The sequence below is a fragment of the Megascapheus bottae genome, chromosome 9 (assembly GCF_031878675.1).
Source record: "Megascapheus bottae isolate mThoBot1 chromosome 9, mThoBot2.hap1, whole genome shotgun sequence".
NCBI classification, from domain to species: domain Eukaryota; kingdom Metazoa; phylum Chordata; class Mammalia; order Rodentia; family Geomyidae; genus Megascapheus; species Megascapheus bottae.
The window spans coordinates 32,864,743-32,892,391 of record NC_143517.1 but is presented as its reverse complement, the minus strand read 5'-3'; the positions used below and the strand labels follow the sequence as shown (position 1 = coordinate 32,892,391).

General features: G+C 35.7%; 1 protein-coding gene across 1 annotated transcript; it reads left to right on the top strand.

Moving 5' to 3' along the window:
* Positions 1-33: 33 nt before the first annotated feature.
* Calb1 (calbindin 1) lies at positions 34-26,600 on the top strand. Its single transcript, XM_090339042.1, has 11 exons — positions 34-269; positions 784-860; positions 4,745-4,819; positions 16,036-16,119; positions 16,217-16,273; positions 19,754-19,831; positions 22,877-22,932; positions 23,022-23,061; positions 23,194-23,247; positions 23,954-24,025; positions 25,681-26,600. The coding sequence occupies exons 1-11, from the start codon at positions 191-193 to the stop codon at positions 25,792-25,794; spliced, it is 786 nt and encodes a 261-aa protein (XP_090195168.1). The 5' UTR covers positions 34-190; the 3' UTR covers positions 25,795-26,600.
* Positions 26,601-27,649: the final 1,049 nt, after the last annotated feature.

Sequence of the window (27,649 nt, the reverse complement as noted above, 5' to 3'; positions counted from 1 at the left end):
GGCCTGGGGCCGCCGGGATAAATGCTGAGAACTGGGTGCGGGGTGCAGACAGAACTCGGGAGCCCAACCTGAGCCCAGCAGCACCGCGGACAGCGCCCGGCCAGCGCCCGGCCAGCTCCTCAGTTCCGACCCCGACGCCCACCCTGACACCCGCGCACTCGCTCGCTCACACGCGCACCTCCACGGTACCATGGCAGAATCCCACCTGCAATCGTCCCTCATCACAGCCTCACAGTTTTTCGAGATCTGGCTCCACTTCGACGCTGACGGTGACTATCTCCTTTTTAAAAAAAACTGTTTCTAGTCCCCTTTCCTTCCCTCTCACCCCACCATCTTCCCTCCCCATCCCTGACCACCCCCCCCCCCCGCTTCATGGCCACCTGCCACCATCATACCCCAGCCCCGCGACTGCTTGTCGCACCATCAGCCTGAAAGTTCATATTGCTTGTATGCAACCTGCAAACCCTAAACTTCGTCTTTCTAGGAATGGTAAATGGTGGGAGAGAAAGTCAGGGGCGGGGAAGAGGTGGGATGGGGGAGAAAGAGAGACTGGCCCCCCAAAGTTTCTATGGTTGCACTCAGCCATCGCTGCTTTCCTGCGTCCTCGCAGCAGCTAAAGTTTGACACCCTGGGAAGAGAGCTGGCGGCTGCACCCTTTCTCTGGTTCTTCTGTACCCCAGGCAAGGCAGAGAGAGCTTCTTCCCAGGGTGGCAAGAGGACGAGAGGATGGAGGAGAAACTTGGGACGAGGCGGCTGACAGCTGGGCACCCTTTGTCTTTGCAGGGAGTGGTTACCTGGAAGGCACCGAGCTGCAGAACTTGATCCAGGAGCTCCTGCAAGCGCGAAAGAAGGCTGGATTGGTAGGTTCCACTCCGTGAAGGAGGATCAGCAAGAAGGCACACACACACACACACACACACACACACACACACACACACACACACACTCCCTTCTTGGGATTTTTATCCTTCTAAAAAGCCAGATGAGCCCAGGAAGAAGGGGTGTCAAAGGTTGTGGCAGGATGTAGAGGTTTGTACGTTGAGACTATCTTTCCAAATTGCACAAGAGGGACAGGGAAGGTGGTTGGGTGGGAGACAAGTGTGTGTGTGGGGGGAAACAGAGAGAGAGAAAGAGGAGAGAGAAAGAGATTTCCTAAAGGGGCACTAAAAACCCTTACAAGTTCTAATCAGACTTTAAAATAAACACATTTCCTACCCTTGTCCTGGCTTTGACAGGTCTTCGAAGGAAATTATGGGTAACAGGAGATTGAGGGCCGCATCACCTCCACCGCTTGGTAGGGTAGGGAAGCTCTCACTTCCCTTTACTGCTTACAGAAGGAAGGGTAGAAATACTTCTCTGCCCCTTGGTGGTCAGGAAACGGATCTGCAGATTATGGATTTCTTCATTCGCCTGCCAGGGATGGTCCTGATGTTGCTGTAGCTGAGGAGGAGGGTAGAGGGGGAGGGTGGAAACACATCCTGTCCTGACTCCCCTCACCTGAGCACGGAGGTCCATGTAAAACATCACCACGAGCAAGAATTTTGCAAGAAAATGTCTTCCTTATGTTGAAAAGGAGACACCCAAAAGTTAGAAAACTTATATATATACAAAATTTTATTTTGAAAGAACAGAAATGAATTGTAGAAAAACAGAGAAGTTCTAATAGAAAGCAACTAACGATGCTCAGGAAATAAGCTATATTTGTGGCTTAAGACACTAGTTAATTAAATGGATGACAATTCATATGAATTCATTGAAACTTCATTCTTTGATAATGAACCAGCCTGTCAAGGAGAGACGTCAGCATAAAAAAATAAAATAAAATAAATATGCCCAGCTTTTCTGAAACTGTTGTATAGAGGAAAGTAGGTTAAGAATTTTACCCACCTAATGGGCTTATGTAAGACTGGCTTTCAGAAGTCTGTTGGATTTGGGCTAGTTAGATACTAACAGCTATGAGCCTTTTGTACTATGGTTAGAAAGAAAATTTTATATTATGGATGATATATATATATATATGCACACACATATTGCAGATCACGACTCTCTACTACTGAGTGGTATAGAGAGATAAAATAGATATACAAGTAAGTAATAGAATTATCTTTTCTTCTATCAAAATTCAAACTTGTACACATCTTTACATAATGTATTCAAAAGAACCCCAGAGGGTTCTAAATGTAGTACAGTGTATTACAGTACTATCAGTGGTTAAAATCATTGGACAAATTGATTTTAAGCCAGGTCATACACTAGGGATTCTTTCTACCCAGATGTAATGTAATATAAATCTACAAGCATAATAAAATGAGATCAAGTAAAAATACCGTATAGGCTTTACCCTCCTCCCACTTTATGCATTATCCCATGAATAAATTCATAGAGGGCTGTCATTATAGCTCTATGGACTTCATAGCAGTAAAAACAAAACCAGTTTGCTTCCCTATTTAAGAATGGGTATTTAAAAATTCTGCTTGGGAAAGTTGTACCTTCTGAAAATTTAGAATGAAAACCTTGACAGATGCTTCCAGATGCTAAACATGTATATATTTAAATTTCCCCAGAAGCAATATTGAGCTTTATTTTCATTTTAGAAATATGTATGAATTGTATACATTTTTCAAATTTTCATTTTCCTCATCCTCATTTTTTGTAAACAACAAAGAGGTTGGGAAGAGGTTAAATTTTTAAATTTCTTTCCTATGGCATAAGATCCAGTTTTGAAAATATGAAAACCTAGTAATTAGATTATAACCCAATTGTACTAAAGTTGAGTACAGGTACAGTATTTTATCAAGTCACTTAATATCACGATTCTGAGATATTTTTCTGGATTATGTAAATTGGCACTGGATACTTTAAAATCTAAATTAAATTCTGGATTGAAATGCTCATATTACTAGATACATGTTTCACTCTATCAAGAGTAATATTATATCTGTGTTTCTTCTCTTTTTTTATAAAAAAAACCACAAATGTTAGCCACATTTTCTCATTTCTTACTCTATTATCACAGATTTCACTGCATTAGTGGAGACATTTGTCTGTTTGCCATATTAATAATAAGAACATTCAAATCATCACCAAGTGAATATAGAATCTGTGATATATGACAATTCAACACATTTCTGAAACCACAACTCTTTTGCTCTAAACATGGTATCTTTCTGTTTTTAATTTCCATTTATCTTTCTGTTTTTAATTGATTACATATTTTACACTGTTTAAAAGCAAGTTTTGACAAAATGGTTCCTCAGAAATTTGGCAAACTAAGTATTCAGTGTTTCCATTTATTACTTACATTAAACAGCTTTAAGATTTAAGATCACTGCTTTGGTGTTTGTTTACAGCATGTATAAAAGCATGAGGACTGATAATCCCACAGTTGCCATGAGCAATATTTTCATTTTTTCCTGTAACAAAATTGAATAAATGCAAGCTTCTGCTTAGCCACATAAAAGAGTCATATAAAGATTACAATATATTAAATTACTTTGTTACTCTTACCTTAGTCCCATTAAAGATATGTACAATGATTTTTTAAAGAGTTTTGTAAATACTAGTAGTGATATTTAGCCTCAATATATCCTTAACCCTCCCAATGCCTAAAGCAAACTTATAGAGAAAATTTGCATGGTAAATGTCCACCGTTCTATTAGGGACAATGAAAACTGAGGCTTTAATTTGCTTTCCCAAGAACATAAACTAGGATATGAGTAAAGGCTGGTCTATTTTAAATGGACTTCAGTTAATGTTAAAAGGGCATTTTAAATTTTTAAATTAATTTCCTGAATACTTGCTCTATGTTCAGATCATTAGTTTAGAGTTCATATCGCTCTAATCTGTCAATAGGTAAAGAGATTATAATAGTAATAGAACATACAGGGGGAAGGGGAAACAAATGAGAAGGGAGCATTTTCTTTGTTACTATGAAGCATATTGTATTATATGCTTCAGCTCATTAAACCATTTCCTACATTCCAGATACAGACAAATGTTATAAGCATATAATTAATTTCAAAACTAAGGTCATCAATATTGTATATCTCTTAGCCAAAGTAAAATTTGAACATGTCTTTTCTTTCATCTCATATTTTTCCCCTAATATTTCATTTCATTTATTTATTTACTTTTTAAAAATCAGGGCGTTAGGGATTTAGCTCAATGGAAGAGCACTTGCCTGGCATATGCAAGGCCCTGAGTTAAGTCCTGAGCCCTGGGAGCCAGGCGGGGGGGGGGGGGGGAGGGAGAAATACCTGTTTTGTACTACTTACTTTATAAACAAAGTCACTTTTCCTCACATTTTTTTTCACTTGTCCAAACTAAAAATGCATATTAACATTTTACACTAGTAAAACATGTTAGAATAGGAAGTGTTATAGGATGAGTTATTATGGAAATATAAAAATAATCTCTAGTGAAAAAACAAGTTTTATACTATATTAGAAGCCATTATTGTATTTAAAATTCACTCAAGGTTGTGAATTGAATAATTCTGACTGCATTTGCAAAGAACAGCTCACTCTCAAAGCCAGTAAAAGATAAATCTCAGTGATTGACTCTAAAATGATCATTGTCATTACAAATCTAATACATACTATGTAGTATTTATAACTTTAATTTTCTTAAGAAGTTTCATCAATGTGCATAATTCTAAGTGACTCCAATTTTTTGTTTTCTTTCCAATAATTTATTGTTGTTTTTTGATGTACAATCTCCTTAACCTGCTTTTATATAATTTTAGGAACTATCACCTGAGATGAAAACTTTTGTGGACCAATATGGGCAGAGAGATGATGGAAAAATAGGAATTGTAGAGGTAAGAAACTAGTGTGTTTTTCTGACTTAAAAATGAATAAATTAGCTTCAGTTTCGATGTTGCATCCACATCAAATATGATATGGTAAAAGAAGCCTATTTAACCAAAGTCAAATATCTTCTGCTCAAAATTATCAAGTCAAGAAATACCTAAAAATTAAAGAAATGTGCAGCTGTGCCTAATCTGAAGCTTATGCTTAATGTATTACGTAATTGAGATTTGGGGAATGAAAAGCGCTTGATTCTGTCTTCTGTTGTGTGACTGTTTGCTGGCACTAGTGCTGCAAGACAAGTCCCAACTCCTGGAGAAGCACCCATACCTTGCATTCCTAGCATTTGCTCCAAAAAAGTGTCTACATACTTGATTAGCTAGGTTTATTAATGTTCAAGAACATGGACCTTTTTTAAAAATTAAAATGTAAATATTTCCCAGTAACTGGTGGTTCAGGCCTATAAGCCTAGCTACTCAAGAAGCTAAGATCTGACAGTTGTGGCTCAAAGCCAGTCTGGGCAAGAAAGTCCAGGAGACCCTTTTCTAATTAGCCACCAGAAAAATAGTAATGGTGCTGTGGTTCAAAGTATTGGAACACTCAACTTGAGCAAAAAGAGCTCAGAACAGTGCCCTGGTTCTGAGTTCAAACTCCATGGCCAACAAAAAATAAAAATAAAAACTAAGTATTTGTAGTTCCCAGGATGACTTGAAAGCATAAAGCTACATTCTAATTTCTGAAATTCTACTTCAGATAGGCAAATAACCTTAGCAAAAACATGAGTTTGATGAAATTAAGTGAATATTTTATGATGTTATAGACACCTCTTTTAGGTCCTTCAAACTCCTCTTTGGATTCTCTAAAAGTTCAAGCTATAGTCAAATCTAAATGTGTGTGTGTGTGTGTGTGTGTGTGTGTGTGTGTGTGTGTGGTGTGTGCCATTTCTGGGGCTTGAACTCAAGGCCTGGGTGTAGTTCTGAGCTTCTAATTGTTCAAGGCTGACTAGTGCTCTGTCACTCAGCCATTGCTCCACTTCTGGCTTGTGTGTGTGTGTGTGTGTGTGTGTGTGTGTGTGTGTGTGTGTGTGTGTGTGTGTGTGTGATTAATTGGAGATAAGAGTCTCATTAACTTTCCTGCTCAAGCAGGTATCAAATCACCATACTCAGATCTCAGCCTCCTGAATAAGTAGGATTACAGCATAGTTGATAAAGCACTTATCTCTATCTTTTGACAATGGCTTTTGACCATGAGAGCAACTTATTTTATTTTAGACTAAAGAAGCACACTTTGATAATGAATCCATTTTATATTTTCAGATTTGTGAAAAAAAATGTTGCTTTCCCTATTTCTGCATTACAAAACTCATGTGTTATCTCAGTTCTTATCTTTATTTCTACAGCCTATTAGAGAAATTGAGTAGAAATATTTAGCCAGAAAAATGAATAAGGTCATATTTTACAATATGCCAAATCACAAGTATAATTACATTATTTATATTGTGTTCACAGCATATTACCTTGTCAAGTGTTCTGGCTCTCACAAAGATTAGTTATAATTTAGCTTGGATGGAGAGAACTAACCTGGTTTTCAAATAATTGCTCCTATTAGAACATTTGTGATGCTGGTATAAAATATATGTATTTTTAAACAGTTACTACAAATAGAGTGAGAGAGAGCATACTATTATCTTTGTAATTAATTTCTCCCCCTAGAGTATAAACTTTCTCCTTCACCTATAGTATAACTCATTATTATATAAATAGATAATATTATATAAACAGATTGATATAGAAGATAACTACTAAATATATGAAATAATCAGAAGAAACAATGGCTGGGCATAGTGGTAGTATACAGTAATATAATCGCAGAACTAGGGAAGCAAAGGCAAAAGGATCAACTGTTTAAGGCTAGCTTGAGCTATGTAGTGAGTTTGAGGTCAGCCTGAGCAAAGTAATAAAACCCAATCCTAAGTAAAACAAAAATGAAAATCAATCTGTCTTAGAAATAATGAAGTAACTTTAAAATGAACATAAATTAAATAAAATAAATCTAATTTATTCAAAATTATTTTGAAAATTTGGCATCAGTAAAATTCTAGCTTAGTTATTTCAGAGTCAGGAATGCTATAATCCTGGTAAAAATTGTCATTTTATGTTTACCTCAGCTTTTCTTAAAGGATACCAATGGCCTTAGCTGTTTGTTGTTTTATTTCCTCAGTGATCCTGAGTTGCATAGTAAAATGCATAAGTCTTATCCACATGGAGTGTAGGCTTCTATGAGGACAAGCTGGGTGAACACATTTGAAAATCAGGTTTAAACCTGGGTCTTCGTGCATGCTAGGCAAGCACTCTACCACTAGGCCAAACTCCCAGCCCCTATAAATACTTTTATAAGGATAAATTTAGTGGCAAACATAGAAGTGACAAATTTCTTTCAAAAATACTGCCCAAATTGACAAATATTATTGATTTTCTAAATAAATTTGATTTATATATTCTTTAAAAAATAAAATAAAATAAAATCAGGTTTACTGTATCTGATGTTGCTTAACCATTTAGGATTTGGTTGAGTCTTACTATGAATGAGAAGCTCTGGGCCTTGTCTTAGAGTTTGATGAAAGACTATTTCCCAAGTAGTTTGAGATAAAAACTGAGAAAAGAAAAAGGGTTCCTATGAAGAAAAATAGAGAAATATAGGTAAGAGAGTGAAGAAGGTAACGAAGACAGAAGTAAACAACTAAGGAATTTTGGTAGCAACAAATAAAAAGAATGTACATGAATGTACATTTGCAGGATGTTATAAAATTTATAGTGCTTTCAAGTAAGTGATCCCATTTGATCCTCATAATTACCAATAAAATTCTAGATAGAAATGGAGGATGTGTTTTATAATTGAGAAAATGGACACATCCTTAGAATTTGAAGGAAATGGGGACCAAGACATGAGAAAGGGTATCAATGTTTGTGAAGTAATGCACCTTCTATCTGGTAAATGTAACCCTTCTATTAATTACAATAGAAAATACATGAAAAAAATAAATGAGACCAGCAGGTGCATGCAGTAATAATCCTTGTATGTGTGACACAGAAAGCAAGACACCGGAAACCGGATGGTGACTAGTGAGGAAGGGAGAATGGTGGTAGGTTGATCAGGATGCACAACAGATATAAATGGACACGTACAACCATTTGAAGATAAAAATTAAAAGTGTTATGCCCACTGATGTGCTGAAAAAAAAAGAAATTGCCTAAAGAAACAAGAAACAATGTGAGATGGGCTCTAAAGTAATAGGTAATTTAAAGTAATAGATAATCTGCCATTTGTGTACTAAAAAATATTTTCAAGCTTCTTTGATAGCAATACCTTTAAGTTTTGCTGGGTTAAATATGATCAAACAAAGTAGAAATGCTCCTCAGCTCCCAATGGGGTGCATGTCAATAAACCTCTCATAACATAAAAACAGCAGAAGATTTCTGAATATACCTAGCTTAGTACACTTATGATTTAAACAGAACTTTTCAGATCATTTTGAGCCAGAAGTGTCTGAAAGGAGAGAAGTGAAACATAAAAGGATTGGTGGTAAGTATTCAGGCACATGGAACTTTTTTGCTAGATGAGATCCTTGGGGAGAACTAGCCCAAATTTCACATTTTAAGCTGAAGAAACTGAGACCCAGAAAGATTGAATGATCCCACTGCTAGGGAGAGGAATAACTATATACAGAACTAGATCTGACCTGATTCCAAAACTCTTTTCATAACCTTAGTCATCAGAGGAAAAAGAATCAGAGAATAAGAGGACAAGTAGAATTGTCACTGTGGAGCCTGTGCACATTTCTGTGCAATCTAGAGTTATCTAGGAGTGAAGGAAAAAAATGGTTCAAGAAAGAAAGAAAGAAGGAAAGAAGGAAAGAAAGAAAGAAAGAAAGAAAGAAAGAAAGAAAGAAAGAAAGATACAAAAAAAAGAAGTTCAAGTTAGAGGTAGCATGTGGAAAATGTGGAAGGGAAAGAGAAGTATTGTGGAATGTAATACACCAAAATGTTTTGTTGAATGAGATTTTTATACTTTTAATATCTAATATGACATGGAAATCCTATAGGCAGTGTGGGCCGTAAACATTCAAATCCTTGGATGCTATAAAATAATATAAAACCCTGTTGCCCAACACTTCTAAAAGATATTGGATGTGTTTATATGTTATGCTCACCTAATAGGTATGGATTAATCAAATAACACCCAAACAGTAGTCTCCTGCCTAGTTAGAACTAATCAGAATGATTTTAAAAAGTTGAAAAAATAGTGATTGATTTTATAAGTTCTGGCCTGATAAATTTGAGTGACATTTCCAAGCAATACGCATTTGCTATCAAGAAGCATGTAAAAATAATTACATAAAAATATGATTGCTCTGATTTGGTAGTTTTATTTCTTTGCATGTATTGTTGAATTAATACAAATAGTTTGATAATAATAAAATTATTAACATAAACTCAACACAGAGCACTGGTTTTCTGATAAAACCTAACAAATACTGAAGCAGTCAAAAGGTGTTCCAAATTTATTCAGATTAATAGTTTTACTGTAAAGAAGGCCTATTAAAATCATTAAATAGGAAGACTGAGTGATTTAACAGAGAATAGAATTTTTTTCTCTCTAGGCCAAACTTCTGGCCCCTCTGAAGTTCATTCTGAAGTACACTCATTGCTCGTAGAAGGAGGCCAAATCTGTAACCTTTGCTCTGTCCCTTGGGCAATGTGTGGAAACCTACTAACTGCTCTAGTCTTAGAATTTCTACCTATCCACATTAGTACATCAACTGAATTTTTTAAAGATCTAAACTCTATTTTAATGTCAAAACTGTCATAATCTCCTCGGAAGATTTTCTTTTTGTTTTCTATAGTAGTCCTTGAGCATGTAAGTTTAGCCAGAGTGAATGTAATCTTCACAACACGATAGTGATCCACTGTAGAATTTAAGGTAATGACAATGAGATCTGACTTTAGAATGCACTAATGGAAGGAAGGAAGCAAGGAAGGAAGGAAGGAAGGACAAAATCAGAAGCTGAATTGTGGCTCAAGTGATAGAACACTTGAGCAAAAGAATTTCAGGGACAGTGCTCAGGCCCTGATTTTGAGCCCCAGGAAAAGCACACTCCAACAGAGGTAGGAATTGTGTCTTCCGGACATTTTAACATATCTAGCCTAGTCATTATTTTCAGTCTCCAGTGAAATCACCCCTCTCAAAAGTAGGGATTTGATTTAGCAATGTATCCACATCATACTTTGAAATTGTCAAGGAAAAAATGGTTTTGAAAACCTCTGTCTCACTTCAAGGTTCTTATTGATGGTGACTGCAAATTCTCACATATCATCATAGTTGATATGTGTATTGTATTTGTATTTATTTGTAATTAAATGTGTTATAGTCAGAGTTTTCAAACACACTCATAAACATAGGATGAAGGATCCATACACTAGAAAAGGAAAAGGAGAGTTGGGGAAAAGTTGTTCGCTGTTATTTGTAATACTGAGTGGCCTGGAAGCAGATTTGAGTGGAAGAGTGGCACCTCGTAGGATTACTACAAAGTGCTTGAGAAACACTTCCTGTGGAGGAGGAATAAAGAGAACTAGATTGGGCAAAGGGAAATACTGGGCTAGCAGTCGTCACAGAGATTTCAGTTGACCCAACTGGCACTCAGAATCAGTGCCCCCTCAGAGATTTCCCAATATACAACCAAAATTATCTAGCCTTTTTATACCCATATGGATTAATCATAGGATGTGGCCTCTTTGGGATACAGCTCTTTTCAGCCCAGGCAATCTCTCAAAAGACCCTGACAGCTGAGACCACATAGTCCCCAAACCTGATCAAAGCTCTAGGGAGTGAATCACACTACTTATCTACACTTCAGAAAAATTATTTGAATTGTTTACAACAGAAGTTCACCTCCACTTATCTACAGCCTATGCTGACTCTAGATAAAGTCAGCTGCCTTCATTAATTGCAGCAATAAATTCAAATTCAAATTTCTGTAGTTACTGGACACATACACAGAAGGTAAAAGCACAAGAAGATAGACAAGCTGAAAATGACTGCTATTCCTCATTCTCAGGGACAAGCAGCCAATTTCCATAACTGAAGATCTGAGAAATTATGTTTGTGGATGCAACTATGTGCCTCATCTGCCTAATATTTTTCACATGCTTCTGTAATCAAAAAAATGTTTCTAATTCCTGAAAAGGGCAGCAAGTAGGTGAAGGAGCAAGAAATCACCACCAATCTTGGCATAGAATGTACTGGGTACTTCTATGAACAGCCATGACAACAAATATGACAGTAATGCAGCTCTACTTAATATATAGGAAAGACTTTTGGAAGGTTTAGATGTTGTCTTAGATGCTATAACCAGTGAATGTCCATGCCCAGCTCTGAAATTTGAATATGGATTCCTGAGCAAAAAGAATGTCTACTATAGCCACATTGTAACCACATATCTTCTTTGCTTCTTTAATGGATACTTTGTTTTAATATTTTACATGTTTAAGACTCAGAATGCTTGTAAAATAGGATGGGATTGTGCCTAGCATGGCATTACCAGTTCAATAAGTAGCAAGTGATGATCTTCAGCTCACATCAACTCCAATGAAATTTTTAAATAATATATAGATACAATCAATATCTTTTGATAGCACTAAGGTTTGATTCAGGGCATTCTGCCAGTTATCCAGATGTTCTCCTATTTGATCCAGGTCTCCACCTTCAAGCAGCATTTCTAAGTAATCAAAGTAAGACAAAAATATCATGGGCAAAGAAACATTAAAATTTGCACTAGACATGAAAAGCAATTTGACTTTCTTTGTAGTTAATATTCTAAAGAACTCTAAACTTTATGTAAATTGCAAAAATTTCATGAAACAAAGATGATTGAATTTCCTTAATCTTATTGTTAGTCATGGCTGGTAAAATATTATTTTATATATGCATTTATTTATTTATTTTTAAGTAATCAGTGGATTTGGAAGAGAAGTTCATTTTCTTAAGAGAATTTTTTTCTGTTTTAGTTCAAGGCAAACTACATTCCTTATAAATTCAAGTGATAAGGAAAAATGATGATAGTGAAACTTCACTATAGAACAAGTTAAAAAAATTTCTAATTCTAAAAAAAAAATTCTAATTCTTTAATTGTTATACAAAGGTAATATACAGAGAGGATACAGTTACACAAATCAGATAAAGAGTGCATTTCTTTTCGGACAATGTCACTCCTTCCCTCTCTCTCTCTCCTGGATTTTCTTGCCTGTGCCCACCCACAAATTATATAATTCATTTTCAGCATAGTGTCTAGTTAGTAGTTTCATTTGTTCACTCTTTGTCCCTCCACTTCTGTGCCTCCCCTTACACTCCCAAAGACATATAAATGAACAAACAGAACAAATATATTCAAAAAGAAAAATAATCTGTTTTCATCCCCTGGAATTCATTTTATCATTTTGACAAATATTATTTTGTGTAATCATATGCATATTGACATTGTGCTTTTTTTGTTCCTCTCCTAAGAGTGACTCCTTTGGTCTCACTGTGTGTGTGCCTACAGAGCTATATAATTTATTATGTCCTGGTATTTTAGATCGAACTTCCACATATGATAGAAAACATATACTATCTGTCTCTCTGAACTTGAAGGAAGTACTTTTTTTGCCAGTTCTGGGACTTGAACTCAGGGCCTGAGCAATGTCCTTGGGTTTTCTCAAGGCTAGATTTCTACCACTTAAACCACAGCAAGACTTTCAGCTTTTTCTATGAATGTGGTACTGAGGAATTGAACCTGGGTTTTTGTGTATGCTAGGCAAGCACTCTACCACTAGACCAAACTCCTGGCCCCTGAGAGAAGCACTTTTTTAATGAAATAAAATGATCAGTCAAGCTACAGCTTTTACTTGAAGTGCATACTATACTGGGCCCACACTGCTTACATCTTCTCAGGGATGTAGATAAGAAACATCCTCTAGTTTATTGAAATAGATGGCTTAGAGAATGTATACCCTAAATTTTAAAAGGTATATACCATTAAATAACGATATTTAATGATCTGGGCAATCTCCTAATAATGATACTATTATCAGCTATTTCCAATTTCTGTTAATCATAACCATTGCATGATATGAAGTCATCCAGTGTTATAGTAAAATGTGCACTTCACATTAATATTATATTAGAATGTGCACATGCCATCTAGTTCTACCAGCCAGCTTGTTCCTTAAATTGTTTGCCTCAGACATATTTCTTCTCTCTTTGAAACAAATGCTTATTTTATCCTCTTCTTTCCTGTTACTTCTATTCTTTCTTCTCTCCCCACTTTTCTTTTTTTGTGGATTGTTGGGCTTAAACTCAAGGCCTTGACACTGTCCCCTACCACTTGAGCCACATATCACTTCTAGTTTTGAGTGGTTAATTGGAAATAAGTCTCAGAGAGACTTCTCTGCCCAGGCTGGCTTTGAACCATGATCCTCAGATCTCGGCCTCCTGAGTACAGACATGAGCCACTAGCACCCAGCTCTCCTCACCTTCTGCTAAGTCTTAAAAGAAATGTTTTGAGTCAAGTTCCACAAAAGGACTCAAGAGCATGACTGCTTCCTCTTCTGCAGACCTCCATGCTCAATTCTCCCCCTGCCTTTCTCCCTCCCTCTTTTCTTCATCCTTAGCTTTTGGTACTGACCAACTCTTGGCCTGACTTCTCCAATATAAATGGCTACTTCAATAATGAAAATCATTATTCACTACTGTCTGTACTAACAGCCCAATTCCAGATGAAGAGGAAAAAGGACTTGATAAAAAAAAGATGGTTCTGGTTTTAAAAAGTGGAAATATAGTCTATCAAAGCCAGACTATCTTGTCACACGTAAAAGTTACCATCAAATGCATCATTTGCATTCCAAGTACAATCCTAGAGTGAAGAGACTACAAATTTGTTCTACCATGGTCTTCAAGAAACATGTTGCTGGTCCAATTCACTAAGAATCACATTGATGTAATTTACAAATTCCACCATTCACCAGCCAGTCATTCAACCTCTCTGGGTCAACTAAAAACTTTGGAATCTGAATTACCCTACTTCTAGGGTACTGGATTTTATAACTGAAGAATTCAAAGAAATCAAGGGACACAGAAAAATATTGAATTTAGTAATACCTAGAAAACATGCATGTATTGTGGTGGTGTAAGTTATGCTTATGGGACAAAAGCCAATTCAATTACTGGCAAATCTAGATGCTTATTCTCCCCTTTCAGATATACCAGCATATATATATTAACCAGTCCTGGGTACTCAACTCAGGGCCTGAAACTGCCCTTGGACATTCTCAAGGCTAGTGCTCTACTGCTTGAGTCACAGTACTACTTCTGGCTTTTCTACATATATGGTACTGAGGAATTGAGCCTGGGTCTTTGTGCATGCTAGGCAAGCACTCTACCACTAGGCCAAACTCCCAGCACCAGTGCATATTTTTTATCTATACTAGTGACCTGTGCTTCAACATAAGATGTCTGGTTGATTCATAATAAACATTCTAATGAGATATTCAATACATCCCATTCTAGTAAGAACCTTCCCTTTAGCATTGTTTTCATACACAGAGTCCATAAATTTAGCTGTTTTCATGTGAGGCACTATTTCAAAGATCTGAAGGCACTATTTCAAAGATCTGAAAACAGGAAAACTAAATAAAATGTTTTATGCTAAATTTAAAGTTTTAGCCTAGATACATAAGGCTATATAGGATAAGACCAAATGAAAGGAGCTCCAGGATATGGAAACAAGAGCCATATAATGTGTGATTGTTGTTCTTAATATACTGTTATTTCTCATCTCTTTTGTTGTCCCTTGGTTATCTCATATTGTTACAGTATCTTACCTTGTTATCTGATATATTGTATATATGTTTATTTGCAATAAGATAGGGAAGGGAGGAAAACAAGATGAGGGGAGGGGGTGGGGGGACAAATGGGACAAAACATGAGAAGGGGTATCAATGCTTGTGAAGTAATGCACCTTCTATCTGGTGAATATAATGTAACCCTTCTATTAATTACAAGAAAAATGAAAGAAAAAGGTGAAAGATTTTTTTTAGATAGGTGCTATCATCTTTGCTGTCAATTGGCAGACCTTACACTAACCTTAATGTACACTACAATTTCTTGGTCCAAAGTCTAAGAATGAGGGTCCATTTCTGTGCATTGTAAAATTCACCAGCTTCTGAATAATAGTCAAAATAGAGTATATATGTGGTGAGGGGTTGTCATTATGTAGTGGTGAAGATAAAACAATTCCACTAGCAGGTGGAATTGAACCCAAGACATTTAAGAGACATTGCTTTCTCCTTTGCCTCCTTATTTCAGTGACAAGGGTTTCCAAGGTCAGAAATGACAAGGGAGTTGCTGGGGACTACATCTCATTAGCAGCTGAGTCAGAAATAGATCTCACATCAGCAGCAGGGCCATCAATCTAGATCCCTCCTCTGCTCGGAATAGGCAGATTATATTCTTCTTGAAATGGTATCCAGTCCTTTTATCCTCAAAAAAATTAAATAAATAAAGGGGAGAAGTTATGAAGGTTATGAAATGAAGATCTAAGGGGAAAATGTCACAGAGTCACACAGTGACGATCAAGACTTCACCTAAGCCCTGGAGTCAAGCAGAGGAAGTCCTTTCAGCAGAAACCAACAATTTTACAATTGATGTGTTTTCCGACTGTTCAATTTCCTGCTGTTCCTCATGAGTTGTTTCTCTAGTTCTCTTTGTAAATGCTTCACACTGTCTTGAGTCTATCTACCTTTGTTCCTCATAGCAAGCTTTCTTCCCTGACTTGGGAATGCATTGTTTTCTTACTCCATTTCCTCTTTATTCAGGTTTCTCTGTTTCTTTCATGTCACAAAGTCTCTGGTTACAGTATATGCCCTTGAGTGTGCCTTGATGAATCTGCTCAGATGAGTACTGGTCTTGCGGCAGCCCTTCTCCCCACCCAAGCAGAGCAGAGCACACAGGCTGTGGAACACAGGGTAGAAAAATACCAGACAGGAAAAGCCAACTGATGTTGTTTTCTCCTCATTTTCTAGGTGATAAAGTTGCCCCTAGGGAATATGTTGAAGCAAAATTAAGCAGCAGGTGATAGAGAGTTGTGTTCAAGCTCCTTACCACTGTTTCTCACTTTTTAAAAATTTTTTTCCAGTTGGCTCATGTGTTACCCACAGAAGAGAATTTCCTGCTGCTCTTCCGATGCCAGCAGCTGAAGTCCTGTGAGGAATTCATGAAGGTAGTAAAAAAAATTGTCACTTTAAGAAAGCTATTGAAAATAGGAAAATAGTTGGCTTTTTTAAAGATTTTGTTTTCCTTATCCAAATTACTTACAGACTTGGAGAAAATATGATACTGATCACAGTGGCTTCATAGAAACTGAGGAGCTTAAGGTAAGGAAATAAAAATTTATGCACTTTTTTTCTTTCCTTTGAAGTACTATTATGAACTCTGCTAAGGGCTTCATCGCTTAAAAAAAACTCCCACAAAAGAAACTAATGTTGAGCAATGGCACATTTTCACCCACTCTTCACATCATTAATGAAATAGATCGAAAAAGAGACTCCAAGTACTTCTTGAAATTCTGTTCAGCAAAGTAAGAAATTAGCATTTTCTGTGCTGTATACAATTTGTTATACAAGATACATAATGGAGAGATGTTAGATAGATACCTGAAATAGATGATTGAAGGTCAATGTTAGCTGGACGCGATGATTCACGTCTGTAATACTAGCTACTCAGGAGGCTGAATTCTGAAGATTGAGATTCAAAGCCAGCCCCCGCACTAAAGTCGGTAAGAAAACCGAAAGTGGTGCTGCGGGTCAAGGGGTAGGGCGGTACCCTTGAGCTGAAGAGCTCATGGGCAACACCCAGGCCCAGAGCTCAAGTCCCATGACCAACAGAAAAGAAAAAGAAAGAAAGAAAGGAAGGAAGGAAGGAAGGAAGGAAGAAAGAAAGAAAGAAAGAAAGAAAGAAAGAAAGAAAGAAAGAAAGAAAGAAAGAAAGAAAGAAAAAAGAAAGAAAGAAGGAAAGAAAGAAGGAAAGAAAGAAAGAAAAGAAAGAAAGAAAGAAAGAAAGAAAGAAAGAAAGAAAGAAAGAAAGAAAGAAAGATATTAGATGCAGCGGATAGACAGATGATAAATGATAGATCAATTGATAGATGGATACATAGGTGAACGATTTGGCAGATAGATAAACAAGACAGATGTAATGATATAATTCCAGCCACCTTTTTTCATTTAAATTTGAAATCTTATTTCATACATTAAACATCAAGTTTCTCTTTCAAAAGAGAAACGAAAAATTGGGGATGTCTAATATGTGCCAAGTACTTTCCTACCTTATTTTATCTAATCTTTGCATGGTCTCCATGAGATTATTATGACTGTCAGTAACAAAAGCATTAAGAGTAGTTAAGTGCTCCACTAAAGGCTCCACCAAATAAAGCCCAGGGCCAAAGTTTTTAAACCAGCTGTCTCCAAGGCCCTAGCCATCCACAGTCCCTGCTACCACTTGGCAACATCAATGAAATCCTAATGGGATTAGATTTTGAAACATCACAATGTTGAAAACGAACTGATCAATTCACACCTCAGTGGTACTGAGGAGGAGCTGTGGAAAGAGGAAGATGTAAAGGAAAAGAGACCTAAAATCAAGTTTTAACCTCAGTGCAAATGTCTACATCAGTCTAACTTTTCTCATCTTTAAAAGGGAAGCAATAATACCCTCCTCTCAGAGGTTTAATATGAACCTTAAGTAAGACACTGCACAGGAAAGTTCAGTGAAATGCAAAGCACAATCATACTATACATGAACACAATCCATGAACCTTTTCAGAAATGTAAATCAATCTTTGAATCTCCATTCCTCAAATCAACTTTAAGATATCTCATTTCACAGCTAGTTCCTCTAGATTCAGAATATAAAATGACTAGAAAGGGAGCAAGGTAGTATTTACTGAGTGTATGAATTTGAGCAGCTATTTGTACCTAAAGTGTTTTTTTTTAAACATTTAAACTTCATAGAAAACTTGTGAGGCAGTTATTGTCGTTCCCAAATCACAGATGCTGAAGTTCAGTGCGATTGGATAATTTTTAAAGCTTATACATATACCTCAAAAAAGGACCTAGAATATATGACAAAATTGAGGATACCGTTTTAGAGATAAAGTTGTACATTTGCACAATTGTAAAGCATTCAAGGGCGGTCTTTTGAAAGTGTGAACATTTTTAATATGAAATGAACAAAAGCAACCTCTCTCTCTCTCTCTCTCTCTCTCTCTCTCTCTCTCTCTCTCTCTCTCTCTCTCTCTCACACACACACACACACACACACACACACACAACACATACACACAGCTCTGAAAACATAAATTGCAAGGTGACTGACAGTGGCACTATTGTGCTTTTTTTTAATCAAACAAAGAATCCTTTGAAAATCATCTCCATAGCTCATTTCCAACAGTGACCTCAAAATATTTTAAAAGTCTCCTTCTTTGTTCTAAATTTTCTTCTCAGAAAGAGATTCTAAATAGAAGCCTTCCCCTCCCCGGGGAATTTTGAGGCTAAGTTGGCATTCTTTTTAATGGATTTTTCAAGAAAGCTAATTTTAAGATCCATAATAGAGTAAAACATTGCTCACTTGCTCTCAGACATGACTTTGAATCTTAGCTTCCCAAGGTTTTTCCTGGGCTATTTTTGTGACCACCATTTTGGTCTCTGATGAGGCTTTTTAACCCAATTAATCTCTGACAAAAGATTCAGAAGACTCAAAAATAAGACTCACCCCCACCAGATAGCTTTGACTTTCCCATGCTTCATTTTAAATCTGAAGAATATTATTTGAAGTGAAAAACAATTTATCAAACCAAAAATGTCTCCTTTCTTGAAAAGACGGATGTCAAAGGCAAGCAGAAGTATTCAAAGAAACTCAGTCCTTCTGTAGTATGGGAGAACAAAATCTACTCACTTGTCATAATTGTATTACTTTATTTTCTGAGAAAATAAAAAGAATTACAAATGAACATTACTGGTCAAAATGAAAGATTACAATACACTTAAGTCCTTCCATTGTCATTTGAATGTCATGCCAGGGCAAAATAAACTCTAATTTATATCTGCTTAAAAAATTAAACTTACATCAAGCTCCAACTGTCAAGTTAATAATCATCTTTTCTCATCCTTCCCACATTAATCTTGATTTAAATATGATTCATATATCCTTCAAGGATTTAATGCCATTATCTGTGGCCAACTGTTTTAGTTTGTACCGTTTGCTGAAGCATTGTACATGAGGCTATTTAGATTGTGTCAAATCTAAAAACTAACCACCTGGCCTCTGGAGAAACAGGCTTCACACTAGCTATAAACTGATATGTAAATACAGCCCACGGGAACATAAAATGCATTTGAAATTGGAGGTAGCTCTCCATCTGGTTTGCTGATAATTTTTCACACATGTTACAGAGTCCTTGTGTTTCTTACAGAAGAGTCACATGAGTTCTTTCGGAAATGCCATCTAAGGAGAAAGGATTCCATTGAGCTGGCGTGATTTTAAAGTTTTAATTCAGATCTCTACACAATACAGAGCCTGCTTTAATTGAAATCCCAAAAGCATCAAAGAGCTCAGATTATGACAGATCTAATCTTAGTAAAAAGCAGATATTATACCTGCTACTGGCATTTCATTACTGAAATGCCACATTGATCCTTTGTTTTAATTTTGCTTCTTTGATCCTCTCCACACCTGGCTCTACCCTCTAAAGTAGGCTTTTTTTTTTTGCCTTCTTGTCTGTTTTGTTTCAATACCTGTTAAACCAGAAGCCTACTGCACACTATTGATGAAATTTATTGAAATGTTCTTTGTCTTAACAGAACTTTCTAAAGGACCTGCTAGAAAAAGCAAACAAGACTGTTGATGACACAAAACTAGCTGAGTACACAGACCTAATGGTAAGAAAAATGTTGACATCATCTAGCCAAAGGCTCATAAAATTCCACTGTGTTCTTGCTGAAGACCACAGAGGATGAAATATATGGACCATGATAGCAATGTCACATGCACGTACCTATCATTTTCATTTAAAAATGAAATTAGGAATTGTTATTACATCTTGTCACATTGAATGTTATAGACATTGCCTTTATCACACAAAGATATGCACATCCCTTTCTTTGTAATGCTATGAAGAGATTGTTTCCCCTTTAAAGATCTCACAAAGCGAATATAATTCTATCACTAAATTATGAAGCTTATATTAATCATTGATTTGAAATTACAGCACCCCAAGCTCATTATACGAATTTGGAATCCACTTTTACCACTGTTTTGGAAATCAGAGGCTTCTTTAGACTTTAAAGAAAACTTCTATCTAGTTCATGCAGTCACTTAAAAATGGACTGCTTTTCTTTTTTCTTCTTTTCTTTTCTTTTTGTGATTTTCGGGGGTTTTCCATTGACGTTATAGGTGAAAAATTTGAAATTCACCCTAAGCTGGATTATTTGGTAAATAGTACAATAAAGATCTATTATAAGATATAGATAATAGAGCCATGGAAATTTCTTTACACACGGACTCCTAACATTTCAGAAACCAATGTACAAATAAGTTTTTATGAGGCTTGATAAATTAAGTCAACCCTCGTGTAGTTACTTTTTCTGAAATGGTAATGTTTGCTCATTTGAACTCATAAGATTAGGACTTCCCAAAGGGGCATGTTGTAAATACTAAGGATGTCAATAAATTGTCCAAAAAATCTAGTGGTTTATTGTCAAATCTGTTGTGCTACATGGATCAATGAAGAATTTAAAGTTTAGTTACTCTGAGAGATAATTCAATAAAGAGCTGGGGTGTGTTGGTGTAGCTGCCTTTTATCTTCAGCCTGTCAGCCTAACTTAAATCGGAAAACAAACACAAAACACAAGGACTTAACTGCCATGTTTACCAGACAGTGATATTTATGTTAAACAGGGCTTAAAATCATCAAAAGAGTATTCCCTAGTCCTCTTTAATTCCACATTATACCTCCAGGTATAGTATTAACAAATACACAGTGGAGAGCTGGGAGTTTGGCCTAGTGGTAGAATGCTTGCCTAGCATGCAAGAAGACCCAGGTTTGATTCCTTGGTACCACATACATAGAAAAAGCCAGAAGTGGTGCTCAAGTGGTAGAGCTCTAGTCTTGAGAAAGCCCAAGGACAGTGCTCAGGCCCTGAGTTCAAGCCCAGGACTGGCAAAAAAACCCCACAAACAAACACACAGTGGACTTTCGTCTATGTGTCACAATGGATTAATCTAAATTCTGGATCTTTTGCAGGGGGTGAGGATGAATAATAACCTACATTTATCAATTTTCTATTTTGTCTCAATCTTAAGGGATATCTATTTAAAGTCTCCTTTCCATGTAGAAATTTGAAACAACCTTTAAAAACCACTCAGATGGGAGTTTCCCCTGTTAAATTGGCCCAGAAGATCTGATTAAATGTCATAAACCAGTTCAAATTCAGAGAAGCAAATTAGTCAAGAACTAATTAAAATTTAAATATATAGGTGAGACAATATTTCCCTATGGGCACTAAACCGCATGCTCTAGCTGTCCACTGTGTCAGTAGACAGTGTGACCATACTAGAATTTATGGTCAATGGATTTTGAAATGCTATGTCACTATAGACACTGGGAAAAAATTCTGCTTCCAACAAAGAATATTTAGAACAGCTCAGACCATTGAATGTCTTCTGTTTCCTCTTCAAAAAGATCTCACTGACCTACATTCATTACAGTTTCACCATATTCTTTTCTTCATAAATAAAACAGTGCTACATGTTTACATATTTACTATACATATTTCACATATGCTACTTCTACATGACATAGTATAGCACTAGTAGCTACTTTCTAAATTTGTGGATGCTTCACAAATATAGGTATGACTGCATTTATGTATTGATGCAACTCAATGTGAAGTGTGGGTGTAAGCACAAGGAAAAGCTTTATTGAGTATGCATTGCTTACTGGAAAATTAACTCAAAATTACTCAGCAATCCTGTTTTCTCTACAGATTTTGTTGATGATATCTGCATCTTGCTTCTGATCACATTTTGTGCTCTAAAAGACTGAAACAAGGACTGGAGATGTAGTCGGAGGTGGAGTACTGGCTTAGCATGGGCTAGAGTTTGGGATTCCAGCACCACAAAGGAAAGATAGAGAGATGCAGCACAGGAAAAGAAAGATAGTGAAGTGAACAGTAGTTTTCAAGGCACTGTTGGAAGAGGCTAAGGAAGTACCATATACTACCATGCACCTTTCTCATGATCTGATGTACATACAAATGTACAATTTGCAAGATAAATAAATAATATTCTAGAAGCCTAATTAAGAACATTACAACATTATCTGCTTGGTAAGTCTATATTCTGATCAACTTAGCAATTGACACAAATTATAGAATGGAAATTTTTCATTGAAAGTTTTAAAACAAGGCCAGGTATGATGCTCATACCTATAATCCTAATTATGTAGAATTTAGCAAACAGAGGCAAAGACTAGGGAAATTCAAATGACAAGCCAACATAGGCAAAAAAAAATGTAAATTACACTTCATTTCATCCAATAAGTTGGACATGGTGTTATAGGCTTATGACTCAGTTGGGTGATATTTAGGTAGGAGGATTCTGATCCAAGGCCAGCTTTTGGCAAAAACATGAAGCCCTATCTGAAAAATAACTAAGCTAAGGAAAGGACAAGGTCCTGGCCCCTGTGATCAAGCAACTGCCACAAGTTCAAGGACTTCAGTTCAAATCCTGTCAGCCTCCTTACACACACACACACACACACACACACACACACACACACACACACAAAGTAAAAAAAAATACTAGTTTCTAAAATTTTATTATCTATGTAAGAATGTTAATTCAATCTGTTTAATTTTATATGTATCTCCTTCACTCCATACATTATCATTCAATAGCTGGAATAACAATGTTCTTTCTTTCAGCTAAAACTGTTTGATTCAAATAATGATGGGAAGTTGGAACTGACTGAGATGGCCAGGTGAGTTTGGGGACTCTGGAAATGTCATCAGAATAAGATGATTTTAACACCCAAATCTAACCTATCAATACAATATTCTGTTCCTAAAGGTTACTACCAGTGCAAGAGAATTTTCTTCTTAAATTTCAGGTATTTAACTTTTTTCTCTACAGTAAATAATAGTTTCCTTTAAAAGTTAGAATTATAGGAGATTTATCAATAGAAACACACTAAAACCTAGTAGTAGAATTTTAACGTTTTTCCCCCTTCTCTGTCCCCTAGGGAATCAAAATGTGTGGAAAAGAGTTCAACAAGGCTTTTGAGTTATATGATCAGGTAAATAGTACTTTTTCCTTTCTTTCTGGTTCCTTCTCCCTTTTGAGTGGGACACAAACTTTTAGCATGAAATCTATGCTCTCAAAAATTTTTAAATTAAAACACATTATTGTTAATTGTAAAAATAATGTTATACAGAAAATCTTTAGAACTTTTTTCTCATGTATAATTGATAAGTGGGCATAAAACCTCTCCCTACTGTGACAATAACCATTCTACTGTTTCCATGTGTTTGACTATTTTGAAATCTTCATGTTGTAAGTGGAAGGGAATGCCATATGTACCCTTCTCTGACTAGCCTGCTTCTCTCAAAACAATGTCCTCAAAGTTCATCAATGTTAAAATATAGTGAAGAATTTTCTTATTTTTTAGTGTAGAATAACATCTCATTGCAATATATACACACACATCTATCTATCTATGTATCTATCGATCAATCGTTTGATCTATCTGTCTGTCTGTCTGTCTATTTTATCCATCTATCAAGACATCTTTGGGTGTTGACTTTTAAATCCTGTAACTATATTGAATTGCAAGGTATTGAGTGAGAATCACTTGCCAAATTTGCAACCAGTTATAAGCCTGGTGATCAATAAGAATACCTACCAAGTGTTCCACTGGGAGATTTTGTAAGGATTTTAACTCTTTCCATTATATTTATTCTGCCACTGTTGGATATAGACTACTTAATTTTTCCCTCTCTCAGGATGGCAATGGATACATAGATGAAAATGAACTGGATGCTTTACTGAAAGATCTCTGTGAGAAGAATAAACAGGTAATTATGTGATTCATTTTCTAGGCAATCTTTAAAGAGGGTCTATGCCCAAGAAACCACAGACCATTTTGGAAATTTACCTTCAAAACTGATAGAGCAGCACAAGTAGATTTAGAATTTTTTCTTTTTTATATTGTTATTGTAAAGGTGATGTACAGAGGGGTTACAGTTACCCAAATCCGATAGTGAGTACATTTCTTTTGCATAGTGTGGACTCTTCCATCATTTTCTCCCTGGTTTTCCCTCCTGACACTCTCTCCACAAGTTGTATAGTTCATTTTCAGCAGTGTCTATTGACTATCACTGCTGCAATTATTCACACTCACTCTGTCCCACAATTGCTGTGCTCCCCTGTATCCTCACCAACATGCACAAACTTACAAAAAAGACAGAAGGTACAGAAATCAGAAACAGCAACACAAGAGAAAAAAAAAACCCATTGTCCCCATTTCTTGGGGTTCCTTTAGATAAACATCATTTTATGTGATCATATGTCCATAGCTATTGAGCCTTTGTGATCCTCTCCTAAGAATATCCTCCTTTGGTCTCACTGTGTGAATATCTGGAGTCCTATATAATTTTTTTTCTGGGTATGATTAATTTTTTTAATTTTTTTTATTGTAATTAATAAAAGGGTTACATGATATTTGCCAGATAAAAGGTGCATTAATTCACATACATTGATACTCTTTCACATGTCTTGGTACCCATTACCCTCCCCCCACCCCCCCACCTGTCTTGGTTTTCCCCCCTTCCCTATCAAATTTCAAATAACCAAATACAAATAAATTCAATATATCAGATATCAAAGTGAGATACTGTAACAATATGAGATAACCAAGGGACAGCAAAGGAGATGAGAGACAACATAGTACATTAAGGACAACAATCATTCGTTATATAGTCCTATATAATTTATCATGTCCAAGTGTAGTTATTTTTGTCTCTTACCAAAAAATGTTTATGTGTAGATTTTTAGATATAATCTAGTTACCACAGGTGAGAACAACCATGCAACCTATGTTTATTTTGTGTCTGGCTTACTTTGCATAATATAATTTTTCCATAAGTCTTTCCATTTCCTTTCTAATGGAAGCATAGAATTACATTGCATGTGTATACATACATATGTATCACATTTCCTTGATCAATTTTTCCACTGATTGGCATCTGGGTTGATTTCATTTCTTGGCTATTGTAAACAAATACTACAGTGAACATGGTTGTGCTGGTTGCTTTGGTGTGGTGCTGTTTCTTTTCTATTGGATAAATGCTGAGGAGTGAAATTATTGTGTTTTAGGGAAGCTCTATGTTTAGTCTTTTGAGGAACCTAACAATAACAGATGCTGAGGAGCATGTGGCCAAAATGGGGTGTTACTACACTATTGGTGGAGATGTAAACTTGTTCAACCAGTCCGGAAAGTAGTATGGAGTTTCCATAATAGATTTTGATTTTTAAATGGTTGGTTCTGGCCTAAATCATTATGATAAACAGATACTCTTTTAAAACTCACTGTTATTCACATTTGTATAAGATTTTAATCCCAGTTCTTTCCCTAATATATTGATGTAACAAGCAGCATAATTTCTCACTGGATAGTGGGTGATAAACTCCATATTTAGTGGGATTACAATGCCATCTTTATTCTGTACAGGATCTGGATATCAACAATATTACAACATACAAGAAGAACATAATGGCTTTGTCGGATGGAGGGAAGTTGTACAGAACAGACCTGGCTCTTATTCTCTCTGCTGGAGACAATTAGGGTTGGTGATAACAACCACAAGCTAGTGATACATTGTATCTAAAAAAAAGTAACTGTGCACTATAAAGAAGTAGGCTGTATTTTCTTTTATATCTGTAAATTTCACTGCATATAGATAATTATCCAGGATGTGTGGCATATTCTTTTCTGCTTGTTTCTATACTGTTTGTAATGTACAGTTTTTGTAACTATATGATTGAAAAGGAGAAGGCCTATGCTTAGACCAGTCAGTACACCCAATTTAAAAAAACATATATAGATAATTTGTTTTCATGAATACAGTTGGATGTTGATTTTTCAAAATACTTCATCAGAATTAATATTTAAACCTCTAGCCTCTAATGTGTAAATACACATTTGTCATTGAATAAGAGATTAATCATGAGAAACCAAACATTCTTAAACAATCATCTGACTAGTCCATAAAATATTTCTAAGCTTTTATTCACAACTATTAAGAGAAATGTACTTTTACATCTAAAATACCCACATATCAATGTATCAATAAAGAATCACTTGTGGCTTTCAGAAGTTAGCAGCCTCCGCAGAGATTCAGATTACTAATCATCTAAATCAACATCAAATGATTGTCACAAGTTGGTTTATTAAGAAGGGATGGCGCACCAAATGACCCCAAAATCTGTCTGATTTGACATTGGTATTTCCAACATGTTCATTGTCAGAAAGTATGACATTATTCCATTTTCTAAACTATTTCATGTGTTTCAAATTATAATTATCCTAGTAAACTGCTGTCTTGTGTCACATCCCATGTGTATCTCCAATTAAATTTATGATGCTGAGTATCCTAGTGTCTACTTTGCATACTTCCTGGATTTTCTTTCTACGTAGAACTGTTCATTTCCACCACAGGTATCTGCCACTTCTGAAAATACTTTTTTTCTAGCCATAACAACTCTATTTTTTACTACATAACAGAATTTTAATGTAAGATTCATAGCATTCTGATGACTGAATGTTCTATCACCAATACTTTTGTGTATTCTGTGGATTTTTTCTCTATTTCATACTGAGATCAGCATTCAAAATAGCTCTATTTCTACCTGCAAACAGTTTCAAGTGAGTTAATCATAGCATCTGGAGAGAAATGTTAATATAATTATTTATCTTATGTAGCCAGAGATTCCCAAACCTCCTTTGACCCACATCTAAGTGACAGTTTCACGTATTTATAGCTAGAATACCCTATCCCGGTTGTAGTTGACTTGCAGTAGTTGATGGTTTTAGATCCTTTGATGTGTGAAGCAGGGAACAGTGATAGAAATGGCTGTGAAATCTAGTTACTGGGAGTTACTGGTGGACCAGGGTCAGTTTCAATGTTCCCATTTTACGCATTTTTTTCAATTTATAAAAATAACAAAAATGCAAGCTATCTCCTTCCAACAAGAATGAACAGAAAAGAGATCTGCCAAAAATTAAAACTTATCAAATGATGGAATTGGTAGATTGGCTTTGCCTTTAGTGTTTAAATGGAAATACTGGTATTATAACTATAAAGAATGAATAAAGAACAAAATAATGTTCATCTCTCTTATTTATTTCTTCTCAAGAACATTAGCTGACATGTAATTCATAATCAACCAAGATAGAAATATAAGATGGTCTTATTATAACCTACAAATGAAATCTGATACAATAAATTATTAGATAGATGCCGTAGTATAAGTGCCTCTGACACTACTATAGGACAAGAAATTTAAAATCATTCAAATGTTTGGCAGAGAGATAGGCAGATATATAAAACTATGTAGATATATGAGCAGGAAGAACATAAATATTTTCCTGTATTTCATGTATAGAAAAAAATAGTTGTTCATTATATCTATACTATGGT

Coding starts and splice junctions, on each gene's coding strand:
- Calb1 (XM_090339042.1), top strand. CDS start 191: ATGGCAGAATCCCACCTGCAATCGTCCCTCATCACAGCCTCACAGTTT. Junction 16,120..16,216: donor CCTGTGAGGAATTCATGAAG/GTAGTAAAAAAA, acceptor AATTACTTACAG/ACTTGGAGAAAATATGATAC. Junction 16,274..19,753: donor TAGAAACTGAGGAGCTTAAG/GTAAGGAAATAA, acceptor TTGTCTTAACAG/AACTTTCTAAAGGACCTGCT.